The sequence below is a fragment of the Tinamus guttatus genome, unplaced genomic scaffold, assembly GCF_059628265.1.
Source record: "Tinamus guttatus ecotype Peru unplaced genomic scaffold, ASM5962826v1 Tinamus_guttatus_pri_ptg000246l, whole genome shotgun sequence".
In the NCBI taxonomy this organism is placed as follows: domain Eukaryota; kingdom Metazoa; phylum Chordata; class Aves; order Tinamiformes; family Tinamidae; genus Tinamus; species Tinamus guttatus.
The window spans coordinates 4,675,302-4,691,728 of record NW_028288780.1 but is presented as its reverse complement, the minus strand read 5'-3'; the positions used below and the strand labels follow the sequence as shown (position 1 = coordinate 4,691,728).

Sequence of the window (16,427 nt, the reverse complement as noted above, 5' to 3'; positions counted from 1 at the left end):
CCTCTGTTTATTCTGCTGCTAGCCATTCTGTCTATTTCTATTCACAGCAATCTAAAGCAAAACAATTTCTTAGTGTAAAGATCTGGCTTGATAGTTACCAGTTTGCTAAGAAAAGCATTCTTCATAACTCAGCTTAGAATTTAAAACTCAACTTTAGAATTTACGTTACTGCAAAGGCAGGCCTGAGAGCTTTAGTACCATTTATTTTCTCTTTTTGGGCTGTCATTGGAGCCAGCTTTCTGAAGTAATGCCAGCTTAAAGCCATCTGTAGTCTTCCACCTTTCTCTCTATGGAGTTGCATAAGTGGTTGACTATGTAGAAGAAAAAAATTGGGGAATATGATCCAGCTGGAAGGAAAAACCTGGACCAAAAATAGTCTGTTATTCAGCTGAATAACTTCAATTGGGCAAGTCTGTGCAGACACATATGTACATGCTTCTCTTACAGGACAAGAGGCAATATATATGTGAAAATGAATGCTTTGCCCCCTTGATGTAAATGTAAAACCATGTCCTTAATATTATCACTGTGAGCAGTAGGAAGAAGTGACAATTACTATCAGATATACTGATCTGCACTGTAGCTTACAGTAAAGAGCATTGCCCTTGTGAAGCTGTGTTGCTGAGTAAGTATGTTTTAATTACAAACTTATTTAAGTGTATAGTTTCGTCATTCAGAATGACTATACAAAGAAGCTACCCTTGTATAGAGAAGCCTTGGGTTTCTGAATTTGTTAAAAATGAAATGATTTATTAAAACTTAATACTGAGGTATTTTTCTTCTCCCCATTCCCATACACACATTTGCACAACCAAATAAGTGTTAGGCATACCCAAGCAAATAAATCCTTGGTATACAGTGAGTAATCTAATTCCATGCAGAAGTATGTTCACGTATTCTGTTAGAACAGAATTTTCTGTCCATTTCTTCAGAGGGGAAGTTAAACTCATATTAAATCTCATTATTGCATATAATGTTTTCTGTTAAAGAAGCACATCAAATGTGTGGACAGAAATGGCTATCTTTTAATTACTTCCATTTGCTCAATGACCTTTATGGTACACTAAACTACTGAAAGGAAAAATGTTGCTAAATTTGTTGTTGGCTCCTTTTTGTCTTTTAACATCTGTCTGGACTATTTCTGGTGTCTGTCTTATTTAAAAATAAGTTGCTTAAACTTTACACCTTTAGTCTTTTGAATGGTTCATGAAATCTGTACCTTCTTACTTCAGTTTTTCTATGCAATGCAGATATTCTATCATATTAATGTCATCTTTCAGCGCTAGTGCTTTTGTGGGGATATGCCATATTACAAATGAAAGTCTCGGTGAGCAGTAGATGAGAAGTAAATTCCTGAATTCTAGAAGTCCTGCTGTAGCCATAAGCCTAAAGATAAATTTAATCACTGGAACATCCTATATTGTAGTGTATCTTGGAGTACATGGTGCTCCTTTTAATTTTTCAGCCCTTTGTTCTTCTAGTGAAAGTCATCTTCATTTTGACTTCTCAGCAGTGATTTGTCAGTATTTAAACCTTGTGTATACTGAAAACTGGGATTGTTACTTAGGGAGACATCATTGCACTTTAGAAATGGGTTCATAAACTTAAGGAGGCAAAATAGTAAATGAAGTCCTGTATCTGGATTGGAATAACCTGATGCAGCAGTACAGTTTTTTGGCTTGACTACCCAGAAAACTGCTTTGTGAAAAAGTGGTTGGTCATCTGGTGGACAGGTATTAAATATCAGTCAGCTATGACAAGGATGACCATCTGCATACTGGGCTATGTTAGTAGTGTGTCCAGTGAGCAAGACAAGAGATTCTTCCAACCACATGCAACAGACTGCATCTAGGGTATTGTGTCCAGCTTTGGGCTTCTCTGTAGAAGACACTGTGGTGAGTCCAAGAGATGATTATCAAGATGATCAGAACTGGAGCACGATACATGAGGAGAGGTTTAGAACCAGGTTTCTTTAGTCATGAAAGATAGCTGAGAGGAAGTTTTATTACCATCTACCTGCTGATTTGGAGGGTATATGGAAGGTGAGACCAGAGGTGCAACATGACAGGTTGAAATGCAAAAGATACATGTTGGAACACAAGAAATTGCAGTCAGTTGTTCAGTTTATTCTGCTTGTTTGGAGAATTTTCTTCCTTAAAAATGAGGGGGGAAGGAGTCTCCAAATTCATTTCTACTACAGCCTTTATAATCACTGTCAGTGACACTTTGAATTCCTGGCTGTTGGTTGCAAGGGAGGGCAGATCCTCAATACCATGTCATGGATGGTGGAAGGGAAGACTACCTTTAGAGGTGGAATGAGGCAATCCCTCAGATTATTTTTCTTGTTGCTCACTTTCTTTGTTTTGTCAGGATTTTTCACTTTGGTTAGATAAAAAGAAAGTCGTGTTTCAAAAGAGAATTTTGTGAACCTCAAATATGAACATTTTAAGTGTTGTGAACCAGCTATATCTGAAAGTGAATGATAGAGCCCAGTTTATGTGTGCTTGTCTTTGTAACATGCTTTGATCAGAGGAAGTTTTTTTCTAAGAGATGTTGCTTGAGCAAGAGACTGTCAGTAAAAATCTTATGCTTCAGTGTGGGGAGGAGATGACTAGAAACAATTGTGAAAGCTTCAACATCCTGTTCATGTACTGACTGGTTTCAAAGCTTACTGGTTGTAGAATATACTCAAAATCACTCTAGATGCTCTTTGCATTGCTCATTAAATCCCTCTTCTGATACAGGACTTTGGTTAGGTGAGACTCTGGAAAATGTCCCAGTAGATCAAACTTGAAGTTAGCAGTTAGCTTTTGTAGTTGTAAGGATGAAAATGTCACCAGTGAGATTTTGCTGCCTAAGCCTTTCTGAATAGAGAGGAAGACTATAAATCATAATGACCTCACCTTTTCATGGAGTATTTCAACTCTTTGTTACTAGCTGTTGCAAGGTGATTTTTCAATTCTAAAGTAAAATTAATTTTTCATTCTTTTGGACTGTTGATTTTAAAAAATACTCTGTTGTCCCATTGTTAAATAAATGATTCTAACAAATTTGTTAAGGAGCACATTGTGGGAGGGGAAATAAACTGTTATATGTCACTAAGATACTGCTAATGGATTTTTATCAGCTAATTAAGTTATTCCATGTCAAATTTCTTCTAATGCAATATTTCTAAGATGATATTTCGCTTATGTATGCACATAAAGTAACATGGATTTTTTCTATGGTGTTCCCTTGGAATGTGTTATTTTTCACTCCTAATCTAGTGCAAATACCTGAGTAGTGAAATGGCTTTATATGTTCTTAACATAAATAAGTGGCTGTTATGAATTGTGACCTCTAGATGTCTATTTGAAAGCTTCTTGTACTGAATATAACTAGATTGAGAATATATCCCTTAGTTGCAGGATGTGTTTAAGTGTTGCTTTTCTGCAAAGTTCATCTTGCTGTGTGAAGCTCCATTTCTTTTGTTATTGTTAAAGGAAAGGTTTTCTATTATTAAAATGGTTCTTTATTGCAAAATGAGGAATGCTCAGACTATTGCATGGCCACCTGCATGTCCCTACAGACTGTTTTTTGTTAATTTCTCTAAACCCTAAATTGGAAAGAATGAGAGCTTCATTGCGTTAGCCCTGTATTGACATAGACGCAGAAATCTGGCCTAAGATCTGGGCAGACAGGTGTGATAAGTAAAATTAAGTGGAGCATTAGGATAGTTAATAAAAATGCATGTTGTTTAAGATTGTAAGATGTCCCTTAGGGAATATAACTTTGCGGTGTGAGAACTATTTGAGGTGTGGGGGGTGAAATATCAGGGCTGTTTGGCATTTTGAAAGATTTTAGAGGAGCAGTCCGAAGTATGTTCAGTGACAGGAAAGGTACAACTAAAATTTTGTTCACCTCCCTTAATACATTATCCATAATGTGTTTTGTAGCTAGGATATTATGTCCCTTTCTGCCACACAAGTGTTTAAATGGTTAATATGAATGTTTTGAATATGAAGGTTTTGTTGGGGTTTAGGGTGTGTGGTTTTTTTGTTGTTGTTGTTTGTTTGTTTTTTAAGACTTAAACTGGTGTGATTTTATTCCAACTGACACTTTTCAAGTAATATAAAATACTAAATCTTTTGCCTCAAAACCAAGCCAGTATTCTGTGATAGCATTAAGCTTTTGGCACCATCTTGTGGAAGCTTGTTTGGCAGATAGGTCCAGGAAAAGGTATTCTATAAAGTTGACTACAGTGGGACTGTGCTGTTTTGTAGAAGGCTTAGTAAATCTAACCTTGCATTCAGTCAAATTCCTGTGCTGGAATGAAGAAAAATAGTACTGCAAATAACTCTTGTCACAGACTTCTCTGGAGGGTCACCTGTGAAAGCTATCTATGAAGTTGTAAGGGTTGCATGTTGTTCTTTGTCTATTTACCATGGTCCTGTTATAAAACTTCATGTAAATCCATAGCAGGTATTTGTGGGCTCACTGTGCAAATTACTTCTTGAACCTTTACAGATCTTGTTGAAAAAACATCTCTGACAAGCATATTGAATTTGCTTATTAAACATGCTTATGAAATGGGGATTTTTTTGGTCTCTGAAGGTGTACAAGTAGACTTGAGTGATTCACATGGAAATAACATGTTAAATGAAAAAAGTTCAATAAAAAACGTGCATGGTGGTAACCTTTTCCCTTACCCTGTTTTGGTTTTTCAGGGTGTGTTGTCTGATCTAACGAAAGTGACTGGTCTTCATGGTCTGGACCCAGTGGTACTAGTCTTACTGGTGGGAATAGTGATGTTTACTCTGGGATTTGCTGGTTGTGTAGGAGCACTGAGAGAAAACATCTGCCTTCTAAAGTTTGTAAGTAACTTCGTTATACTAGTAGATGATTATGCATAAGAGAGAAGCAGATGATAGACTAGTGAGCAAAACCAGAAAATGACTTTATAGAGCATGAATATTACAATATACATGGTAAATTTATTGTGCTGACAAGCCTCACTGGGAAATGGCATTTAAAGCAATGTAGGTTTAAATCTTTTTTTCCTCCCTTTTGGCAAATGTTTCTTGCATTATTTAATTCTTTGTGCTGTTACCTTCCTGCTATTCCTTGTGCTGGTATCTTTATAGTATGTGTTTCAAAATATAAAATAATGATTTTATTATCTCCCAAAATAAGGTATTCTGGAACACATGGAGTCAGTGAAGGCATTATGATTCCTTTCATTAGTTCTTGAGGAAAATGAAATCCCTTAAAAATTTGGAAAGAGTCTAGCTCAGGACAACAAGGATGCTCAGGGGCCTGGAACATCTGCCCTGTGAGGAAAGACTGAGAGAGCTGGGTCTGTTCAGCCTGGAGAAGAGAAGGCTGAGAAGGGACCTGATCAGTGTATATAAATACCTCAAGGGAGGCAGTGAGGAGGATGAGGGAGCCTATTTTCAGTGGTAGCCAGTGATAGAACTAGAGGTAATGACCACAAACTGAAGCACCAAAAGCTCCACGGGAACTTAAGGAAAAATTTCTTACCAGTGAGGGTGACAGAGCACTGGAACAGGCTGCCCAGAGAGGTTGTGGAGTCTCCTTCTCTGGAGATCTTCAAAACCCGCTTGGACGCAGTCCTGTGCCACGTGCTCTAGGTGACCCTGCATGTGCAGGGAAGTTGGACTAGGTGATCTCTAGAGGTCCCTTCCAACTTTAGGGATTCTGTGATTTAAATCTTCGGTGTGTTTGGTAAGCAAAATTAGGGAACTTAAATGATTAACATGAAATCTATCAAACATTTCTTTTTGGTACTGAGATTTCTTTTTTTACTTCAGATTTAGAAACAATTAACCTTGGAAAAAGCAATGAAGATTGAAACAATGCAAGCAGAACTTTGTCAGGGCTTCTTTAGTCTTGCTTTTTGTAGCCTCTTGTTTGTCAGTATTTTCATGCATGTGCAAAGTGACTATGATGCAATGTTTTTGTTTACTCTTCAGTTAACCAGACTTTTTTGGTGTATGCTTACTGAGATTAAAATCCTCACACAGTACTGCTATGAGAGGTGGCCAGCACAGTCTTTTTTGGCAGCGTTAGAGTAGGCATGCATTTAAACTGGATTTATCTTTTCTAATTTGTGACTTTGATTTTGCAGTTCTGTGGAGCGATTATGTTTATATTTCTTCTGGAGATGGCAGTGGCAGTTCTGGCTTTCCTGTTTCAGGACTGGGTGAGGGACAGGGTCAAGGAATTCTTTGAGAATAACATTAAGTCCTACCGAGATGATATTGACCTTCAGAACCTCATTGATTCACTACAGAAAATTGTAAGTTAATATCCGTGTTACTTTTGTGCCTTCTAGGAGAAGATGTAGCTAGAGAAGTTTTCCCCTTTGTGTATTATACCCTTTTATCATCCCCAGTAGTTAATGGTGCTGCTCTTTCTGTACCGAAAGCATTAGGGAGGCAAGACTTCTGAGTTACCATGCTCTTCTAAGTGCTAATGTAGCAGGTCTGCCAAACACGTATCTGCTTTTTGATGCCTTTGACTTGCTTCCCTGTTCTGATCATGATATTGCGGCATTTTAAAAAGCTAGCAACAAAACTATCTTGACCCCCCCTAAAAAAAATAAATAAAACAGTGTCTAGCCTACATTATTTTAGGAGACATGAGTTATGTACAGGGCCTCTTATCTTCTGAGACAGATCTCACAGTGAACCAAAGGATGGGGAAAGGCGGGTGATGGAATTAAACTAAGCTTAGGGATATGTTAGGGATAATTAAGATAATATAAGTTTTGTGAAGAGTGGCTGTGGACAAAGAAAAGCTAGAGACCTCCTGAAAGAGGAGGGAACTGTATTAGGTACCAGGAAAATCTGTGTGGCTGTATGTTTTAAATTCTTGAATTATGGTGAAAGGCTTGCACCCTAAATTATTGAGGTCGGTCAACTGCAAGGCATAATTTAGGAGCAGCTTAAGTTCCATTAATTCCAGAACTTGGACATTGACTGAAAAGTCTGGATTCTAGTAATGACACTGTTTAGGTCAAGAGATGTGTATGAAATACTTCTAGAGCTGACTGTCTTTATCAGTTAATTTGAATATGAATGTCAGAGCATATCAGTGTGCCATTGAAAATGAAAATCTTGTTAATTTAAAAGAGCATGTTCGCAAATAAATATTTGATCATTTTTTGCAGTATGTAGGGAGGCGAAAACTTGTTGATTCATGAAGATTTAAAGTTCCAGTCACAAATTTCAGGAGACATTCCCCATAATTCAGTTTTGGGTTGACTTGGAAATAATGAAAAACAAAGTATTTTTGTAAATTCTTGTTGTACCATTTATGGATTTATTATAATTACATATGGGAATTACATCTTCAGTGACAAATCTTACGATGTCATGTTGACACTCATTTCCAGCAGCAGTGTGCCAGACTAGTTTTGTTGATCTCGTAGAGCCATGCTATAGATTATCCACTAGCAGTACTACAGTACAAAATTAAATCTGCACAGCCTTTGGAAAATGAAAGTCAGCAGATACCATTTTGGAGAACTATTCAATGGTTTTATTGTCTTTAAAATAACCCCGAATGCTAAGTGTTTGTTTATCTGTTGCAGAACCATTGCTGTGGTGCCCAGGGCCCAGATGACTGGGATCTTAACATATACTTTAACTGTAGCAGTGAAAGCAAAAGTCGAGAGAAGTGTGGTGTTCCTTTTTCCTGTTGTATACCTGATCCTGCTGTAAGTTGTTTCCTGGCTTTGTATTGCTGTGATGTTGTGGAATTATGAAAGGAAGCACATCCTGAATATGGTGTGATGCCTAGAACTGTAAAAGAGCTTCTAAACTATCAAAAATACTATTGTGATAGAAACAAAAGAAAATGTCTATTTCATTCTTTTTATTATCAAACTGTGGCAACTGTCATACAGGTGGGAGTGTATTGTCACCACAAATTTTGTATAGTCTTGATCTGTAAGTGCTAGTGTTCTGCTACTGCTTTGCCAAATGCTCTTACAAAAATACTGATTTTGGCAGTTTTTGCTTGTCCAGGAACCTAGCAGATAGATAAAAATATTCTGTAATCATAAGTGCTTAGAAATAAATTGATATATTTTTCTTTTTGTTTGTTTGTTTGCAGCAAAAAGTTGTGAATACACAGTGTGGCTATGATGTCAGAAAGAAGGTAAGGTGCTAGGATGTTACTGTCTGCTACTAGATGTGTAGATATAACTATCTTGCAAATCACACTTAGTACCTGCATAGGCAAAATAAGTAATTATGTGGAACTAGTGATACTGTCAGTAGCCTGAAATTCTGGGAGCTAATTAATTGTGCTGCAGCATGCTAGTAGAGTAGGGGGAAATGTTCCTCTGTTTAAGGTAAATTTGTCTGGACTATGGGAAGGTGGAGAAAGCAAGTGATGGAACAGGTAGAAAGAAAAGTTAGTTTTGGAAAGGGGTAAAACTTGCATTCAGAAGTCTCAATTATTCTTAATATCTTTTCTGAATTCTGTTCTATGCTAATTATAAAACATAAGTAGGATTTGCGATTAGATACTAACATCATTGTCCTGGCATTCCCCGAGTTAATTAGGGCATATCTATGTCTGGAGCTTGGTTAGGAACATTAGCAGCATATGTGAAGAAGCATTAGTTTGTTTATAGCATGCCATGATATCAAATGGTGGTGTAACAAACCTGACTGAAAGTGATGTGTTTTCAAATTTTTCTCTGTGTTTAGAGCAAGAGCCAGTGGGATGATCAGATCTTCATCAAAGGCTGTATTCTTGCACTTGAAGCTTGGTTACCGCGAAATATCTACATTGTTGCAGGTGTCTTCATAGCTATCTCCCTGCTGCAGGTTGGTTGTTTTTGTTATGCTGTCTTCAATTTTACAAGTACAGAGCCACTGAGTAGTGGCTTTTTAAGTAGTTATGGAAGGGGACAGCAGATGTTTGGACACTTTGGATGCTTTTAGGTATAAGAACAGTTTGGCAAAAACAGCTTTTTTATAAGGATAATGAAATTGGTTTCCTTCTTGCAAAATTATGATCTTCAGAGAAATGGAGGTCATTTAAAAATGCATTAAATTATATATTGTGTGCAGTCTAATATGGTAGCACGTGTTAATTATTGTATATTTATAATATGCGGTTACATCATTAGGTGATATAAAAATATTTTATATTTTTAAACATATATAAATATAATGTCTTAAACTTCAGTGTGCTGTGAGAGATCAATAAGTAGGTCTGAACTACATCTTTTTATCACAAATAAGTGGATTTCATTATTTTCACATCCCTTTCTTGGGATATTCCTGAGACCTGCCACTCAGTAGGTCAATTCATATATCAAACTGCTCAGAAAGTCAAAAATAGAACAATAGGGAAGTTGGTGAACAAGTTGTGTATACGATATTAGCAGAACTAGGTGAGGGAATTGCTGTAGCCTCTTTCAGTACCCTGTCTCCATTTGGTATATCAGAGAAAGTGAACTAAAATGTAAAAGATAGTGATCTCATCTTTCCAAGTGGATCCTGCTTTTACTGTGGCAGTTGTTTACACTTACCTAAGTTGCAATCCTATGATGCTGCTTTGTTTGTAGTGGAAAATTATGAACTTGTTAACTCTACCGCAAAATTTTCCTTGTAACTGGAAGAATGTGTTGACCATAGCCCTAGCAAACAGGCACAACACATTTTTTCCTAGCCTTGCAACACGTCCCCTTATGGCTCTTTCTGAAATATTGTCCATAATCTGTTGGTAGCGCTTCCTTGGCTTGTAGAGTCCTGCTGTCCTGAAAGCAACATCTTCACTTAGGAGGATGCTCAAGACATAAAGCTTAATCATCTGGCAGCGCGTTGACTGAGCCTCTGAGACAAATTTCATTTGTATTTTCAGACTGGATCTTTGGGTGCTAAGCTGTTTCATGGTAGGATTGAGTTAGACATAATTTGTCTACTTGTAAAACTTGAAACTTTCCCAAAACTTCACTCCATTGTTTTTTTTTTCCTTTTTAATAATATTTTTCAGGAAATGTGCTGAGTTAAGAGTATATTTTCAACTTGTAAATTGGAATTTCATAATTCATTCAACTTTTCCAGGAAGTTTTCAAGTTGGATGTCTCCATGATCTGAGACCTCTTTCATTACCATTTATGATAAGAGCTTCATAACTCTTATAAGAGTTAACGTCAGAGTTTCGTAAGAGTTAGCATAGCTAACTGTGCACTATATATGTGTATACATAACAAAATGCCAAAAATTGACTGGATAAATCAGTTTAGCAGTGCATGAAAATGAGACTTTTATGATTTAGTGACATGTAAGTGCAAGTGTTACAAGACCCAGGTTCACTAGGCTGTGAGGATCCTTCTTTTCTGTAGAACATGGAGAGGTTTATATTTGATGCTTCAGGAGCATTCAAAATATCTTTTTATCGTCAATTATCTCTTCTACTAGATTCTGCTGCCATTATAGCTGTTTTAATAGAGTCTTTTGTTAGGACCCAGATCTTGACAGATGATCCTGCCTAAAAAAGATATCCAAATCAGCAAACAGTTCATGAATGTCAGTCCTTATTCACAAGAACAGTAGCGCTGAATTCAATACAGTGTAACTCGACCATGCAAAAAGTTGATTCTCATTCTGTGGTAATGACTAATGGCAACATGCTCTAATTTTTCAAGTTGTCCTAGACTGATACATTCAGAATGCTTCATCTCAGCTTGTTTTTTTGTCTTTTTAGATTTTTGGGATTTTCCTAGCCAGGACATTGATTTCTGATATTGAAGCTGTAAAGGCAGGTAATGCCTTCTGAATGTAAATGCACAGATCTGTCGCAAGAGAAGTATGTTTTACTGCTATTGGTTGGACTTCAAGGTGAAAAGTGCGCAGACCATGAAACATGCCTGTTATTAAAAGCCATATGTGGCTCTCACCTGCTCGTACTTCGTTACACACTGGTACAAAAAAGGATCTTGAACACACACACCTGTCTGCCTTTTTTACCAAAGGGATAACTTATTGCACCAGAGTTGCTCTTCGCTGTGGAACAAATGAAATATCAGAGGAACAGATTTTTGAAGAATGTAGCAAGGAGAAACACAACTGCTATTAAGTTTCTTGAACTGTCTTGAAGATTGTTCAGTTTTTACTCCCAACTGTTGTCATCAATCTCAGTGTTGTAATCACTTCTGAAGACATGCTGATCTCCTCAGTCTTGAAAATGTTTGAATATCTATGAAGACCCATGTTGTCAATGTGGCAAGATACTCAGGAGCTGTAGTGGTCATGGTATTTGAAAGGAGAGAAAAAGACTAATTTTCTAGTTTGTTTAATTCTCAGTTGTGCAGAAGTAGGGGATATTTTCCTCTGACTAGGAATAACATAGATGTCTCGGGAGCCAGGAACTTGTGCTGAACTTGAGAGATGGAGTAACCCAGAGATTTTGAAAGATCGTATATTTTCTTGAGGGGAAAATTCTGACTGCTATCCATAGTATTATATGTTACAAATACCTTTATTTGGGTGTGAGGGGGTGAATCCCTGATGCAGCATTTCCTTTCTGAAAAGCTTGTTAATAGCTTTTATTTATAGAGTAAGAAAACTACTTAGCTTTTTTTGATCAATAACATCTCTAAAAGTGAGGCATACAGAAATTTCAAAATGCAGCTATTTAGAGGTAGTTTTTCCTTGAGTGTTTAGGCCCATCTGTCTCATCATCACAAATTCAGATTGCTAATATCAAGGCTTGAGTCAACATCCAAAATACGGTCAACATGTAGACCCAAAACATAGTCAACATTAATCCCTTTTGAACTTTATCAGGGAATATAAATTTAGTAGAATATTAGAGCAGAGCTTTTCAAAACCTTTTTATGCAGTTGAGTCTTCAATTCTGTTTTTCTAATGCATGGTTCAATTGCCAGTCCAGTCGCAATATGGTGACTAGAACCATTTTCTTGGAACCATTTCTGCAAACTGAAGTATTACTGTTAAAGTAAAATTTTTCTTTGGCTTTACTGGAAGAAAAGCATTCTTCTGCCCCCGCCGTCCATTCTTGCGGCTTAATCTGAAGACCTGTCAAGAGTTTCTCAAACTTACTGAGAATTCTTTGCTTAGAAGCCTTTGGATCAGGATTATAGTGGCTACAAAGGTATTGCTCTTCTGTTTTCTGTGCCATGTTTGGCATAGTATCTTTAGCTTTAAAAGATAGGAGTATGTGACTGAAAAGCTCTTGGAAATAGTTATAGATGTCAATTTTACTGTGGACTGTATACTAACAAATTGTTTACTGCTTCCTATGACAGCTGTGTTTTTCAGGGAGAGCAGGTTTATTTACAGTGCCTAACATAGTATAAATTCTAGAAAAGTATATATTTTTATAATGGTATTTTGTTACCTATAGTCTGCCTGAAGGATTTAATGCTTGTATTTCCAAAGTACATATGACTTTATTAGGAAGCCAGACTTCTGCATGCATCTCTATAAATACCTTTATTTGCATTATGCATGTGATAACATTCCACTGGCAAAAGCTGATCTAGAGTAAGAATTTTTGGTCTCTATTGAGTGTCCAGACATTCTTCAAGCTTTTAATCTGTGAAACACCTCACACAGTGCTGTATTTTGCATGTATATTTCATTTGAGCTTTTACAGGTGTGTTTTTTTTTTTTTTTTTTTTGCCAGTGATTGAGGCACAACAGGAGAAGGAAGCTTGTTTAAGCATGGCTGATTTCCTTAGAGTAGCAAAGAACAGTCTGCTATTACTCATCTGAAAAACCTGAAAGTACAATCTGCAAAAGTGCACTGTGATTTAAATTTCGATATACAACAAGGTAAAAGCAGTAGATGAGAGCTTGCAAGGTCATTGAAAAGAGAGCAAGAGGCATTTCTTCAGAGCCTTGAATTTGAGCCTATTTTATCTAGTCCACTAGGAACAGCCAAAAACTTGCTGCTGGTGCTGCTACTTTGCAAGCAACAAAGCAGTGTTCAGTAACCTTTGCTTTAAATTGCTTGAAATTTTGTAAAGCCTCGTCATGCAACTTATTGTGTTTAGGTTATTTATAGTAATCTGATGCATGTAAAATTAGAGAGGGATGTTATATATTTGTATAATGTTTGAGTGAAAATAGTATTTAGGGAATATGTTTCTTTGCCATTTTTGGACCTAGTCAGCTCCTAATGCTGTGAAGTCATTTCCACTGTTGATATAAATCATTATAGCTTCACGAAAGCCAGTAGAATTCATGCACTAAAATTAACTGCTGACAAGGGCCAATGTCAGTGATCAGAATTCAGCCATCCCCACAAATACCACCAAGCTACTTGAAGACAAATGAGTATTCAGATCCTTTTTGAAATACAATTTAAATGCAAAACGGTTTATTTCAAGCATCACCTTTCTACCTTTTCTTATTGGCTCTGGCCCTGTTAGCAGCAGCAGTGTATCAGAACTTCAGTGGTTTGGAACCTAATTCAAGAAAGCAAGCTCAGTGTGTTACAGGGTCTTTAAATTCGTGGTCTTTTCTGTTTTTTCACAATGGATATACTGTGTTCATTCAGTATCACTTTTTTAAAATCACAACAATCAGGACTGTTTTTTGTCCCAACATATTTTAATGTATACCTCCACTGGTGGTATACATAGCTAGTGTAATTTCAGTCTTGGGCAATTTTCTTATTTTCTACTTAAAGTTATTTCTAGTGCCTTTTTTATGAGCCTGCAGTGACCTCATGCTGAAGATTTAGGTTATGCTTTAAACAAGTCCTGTCAGCAAAAGCACCTAGAGCGATAGAGGCAGGCTCACACCTGAAGGAGAAGCAAATCAACCACTTTCCAAGGAGATGTTGGTAAGTGTGAGGCTTCAGTGGTTGCATCTGGAACATCTTCACTAACACTACAATAGAAACAAGTTCTTTAACAACAATGTCAAATAGGAGATTAGGCTTGAATGACTGTACTGAGATAAGAAAACTTATCATTCAACATGATTGTTTTATTTCTCAGTTATAAGCGCAGTTTATTTCTGTGAATTAGTGTATTTATTTGTCAGTATGTTTGGCAATGCCACTGCTTTTTTGTTTCTGTTAATATACCTGGATTTGGACGAAGTTTCCCTGGAGGTGAAGAGAAGGGCTGAATCTCGAGTACTGAACAAAATGAAGTGACCAAAGGAGAGGCTCTAATCTCCTCATGAAAACCTGAATGTTTCTCCCAAAGGGTCTTGAGTTTTGGTGACCCCTCTATACCATGCCATGTAGGTTGATTTGTGCTCCAGCTCCAATGAGACTAATGCATTGACTTGTTTAATATACCGAGAATGACTTTGGTTTTTGTTTCCACACTCATCGCTTCTGTCATGAGTCATCATGCAGCTTGAATGTTGTTTAGAAGGTGAGGTTCTGTCTTTTCTTCTGTGATGGCTTTTATGAGTGACTTTCAGTATATTTTTGTCAAACCTTAAATTTGATTAAATAAATTTTAATGTTTTATACTGCTGGCACTTCTTTTTTAAGATTTGTATGCTGTCACTTAATATTTTGGGGGGGTTTAAACTGACTGCTGACACTGCACTTTGACTACAAAAATAGTAAAAATCCATTAATGTTCATGTGCGTATGGCTGAAAATTGTTGCTTTATTTTTGTCCTCCTGTTTTCTGAATATTAGAGTCCCTAGATGCTTTTGTTTTATGAATAAATTCTGAAAGAAAAAAGTTAAAAGCCATTATGAAGATCTGCGAACAGTGTAGAGATAAAATGATCACATCTAGATACTCAAAGCTACTAGATACCCATGATACCCATGACTAATACTGTCCATTGTTATCTCCTGTGGTATGCACAGTTCACGATTTGTCATGTCTGAGCAAGGTTCCTGAAATTACTGTAAGAATGCAGAATAAAAATTACTTACAGGTTTGCAGGAGGCATTTTGCATAAATAGGTGTCTGCTTTCTCTAGCATTTCTACAGTTAATGCATAATGTTTGTGCTTCGTTTTACTAAAACTTCTCATTGTGGAATGTTAAGGCTGGGTTCTTACTTGTTTTGTTAGTGTGAGAGCTTAAATGCGGTTGCTGCAAGTGTATACCTTGTACCAGATCCCAAACATATACTAATGTGTGTTGTGGTAACAACTCTATCTCATTCACAATCTGAGATTGTCTGAAGCTATATTCTTTTTTTTTTTTTTTCTCCTCATGCTGATATAAAAGGAGGGGGGTGGGAATACCCATGCTGTTGTGCTTTAAGAAAGAGGGAAAGAGGGAGTCACAGCCAGCACATTAGCTGTTTTTTTTTTCCTTCTCTCCAGTATGCAATCACAATCTGCTCATATCGTAAGTGACTTATCTGGAGTGGTTTTGGAGAGTGTTGTTTCTCCAGAGTATTCCTGACAGTGATAGTTGCTGAGGGTTAATTGCAAGTGGAATGGACTAACTAGTTTTAGTGAGCTTTGCAAATTAGAAAGCTTTTGTTGAAACTAGCTTTTACAACAAGAAGTCATAATGGTTGTTATGTAGGCCTAAGCAAGTCACACTCAAATTGTTTGAGAATTGGAAGACTTATTGACTTTTAAATATTCTCAATTTTATTATTTTTAAAAGACAACAGTTTGTTTTTCTAAAAGTAACTTTTACTGCTAGTTTACATGCATGTCCTCATGCCCTGGTTCAGAATCTAATACTTTTGCTTTTTTAATGGGGTCTTTGTGTCTTGCCAGTGTGATTCTGCATGAAGACTACTGCCTATGACTGTTTCAAAATTCCCTGTTAAAGTTGTGGAGTAAGTCCTGCTTTTTATCTTTTATCAAGTGAGAATTGTGCACGCAAAGTTGTTACAGAAATGTTCAGAGGCACTCATTTTACTATAGCAGTTCATTATCAAAAACTAAATCCAGGTTCTGTCACTGGAGATTACTTTCAGCCACTTTCAAATCTTCGCCCTCCCTCTCTTACCATCCCTCTTTAATCTGTATCCCTGACTGACTACTGTCTAGACACTGACAGCAGTTTACTGCGATCTGTGCTTCTAATGCAGGTATCTGGCATCATAATCAACTCACTGGTTTAGGAATATAGCTTGTGGCACAAACAGATAGAAACTCAGAGATGATTTTTTTTTTAAACAGGAAGTAAAAAAGGAGTAGGAGCTGTTCTTTTGGAGTTAATTTGGAGCAGAGGGAAGCTGATATGTTCAATTAACTGGCAATACAGACTGATACAGCAGGCACAGAGATGGAATAGCTGCTAAGTGTCCAAAAGTGATTTTTTTAACCTGCAGTCTGTGTCTAATACTGCTGTTTAGGCTGCTGGATAGAAGCTCTTCATTCTTTGTAGTAATTTTTAAGTTCTATTGATAGCAGAAAAAAATTGCAAATGGTATCCTGAGGTAATAAAACTAAGGCGCTTAAAAACTAGCATAGAAAAGAGGTAACTGCCTT

At 36.8% G+C, this 16,427-nt stretch overlaps 2 protein-coding genes across 3 annotated transcripts in view; one reads left to right on the top strand and one right to left on the bottom strand.

The window, feature by feature from the left end:
• The window catches only part of TSPAN14 (tetraspanin 14), a 32,285-nt gene extending 21,366 nt beyond the window's left edge, over positions 1-10,919 (top strand). Inside the window, exons 1-7 of one of the 2 annotated variants that reach the window (XM_088526377.1) lie at positions 2,877-2,947; positions 4,707-4,853; positions 6,128-6,298; positions 7,595-7,720; positions 8,119-8,163; positions 8,721-8,840; positions 10,729-10,919. In XM_088526377.1, coding sequence (XP_088382503.1) covers positions 2,894-2,947; positions 4,707-4,853; positions 6,128-6,298; positions 7,595-7,720; positions 8,119-8,163; positions 8,721-8,840; positions 10,729-10,800 — 735 coding nt within the window. In that variant the 5' untranslated portion in view covers positions 2,877-2,893 and the 3' untranslated portion in view covers positions 10,801-10,919. Of the gene's footprint in view, positions 1-2,876; positions 2,948-4,706; positions 4,854-6,127; positions 6,299-7,594; positions 7,721-8,118; positions 8,164-8,720; positions 8,841-10,728 lie in introns of those variants that run through there. The other variant, XM_088526376.1, reaches the window with a different exon arrangement.
• MAT1A (methionine adenosyltransferase 1A) overlaps positions 1-16,427 on the bottom strand; it is a 133,965-nt gene that overhangs the window by 87,785 nt on the left and 29,753 nt on the right. The gene's annotated exons all lie outside the window — the stretch shown is intronic.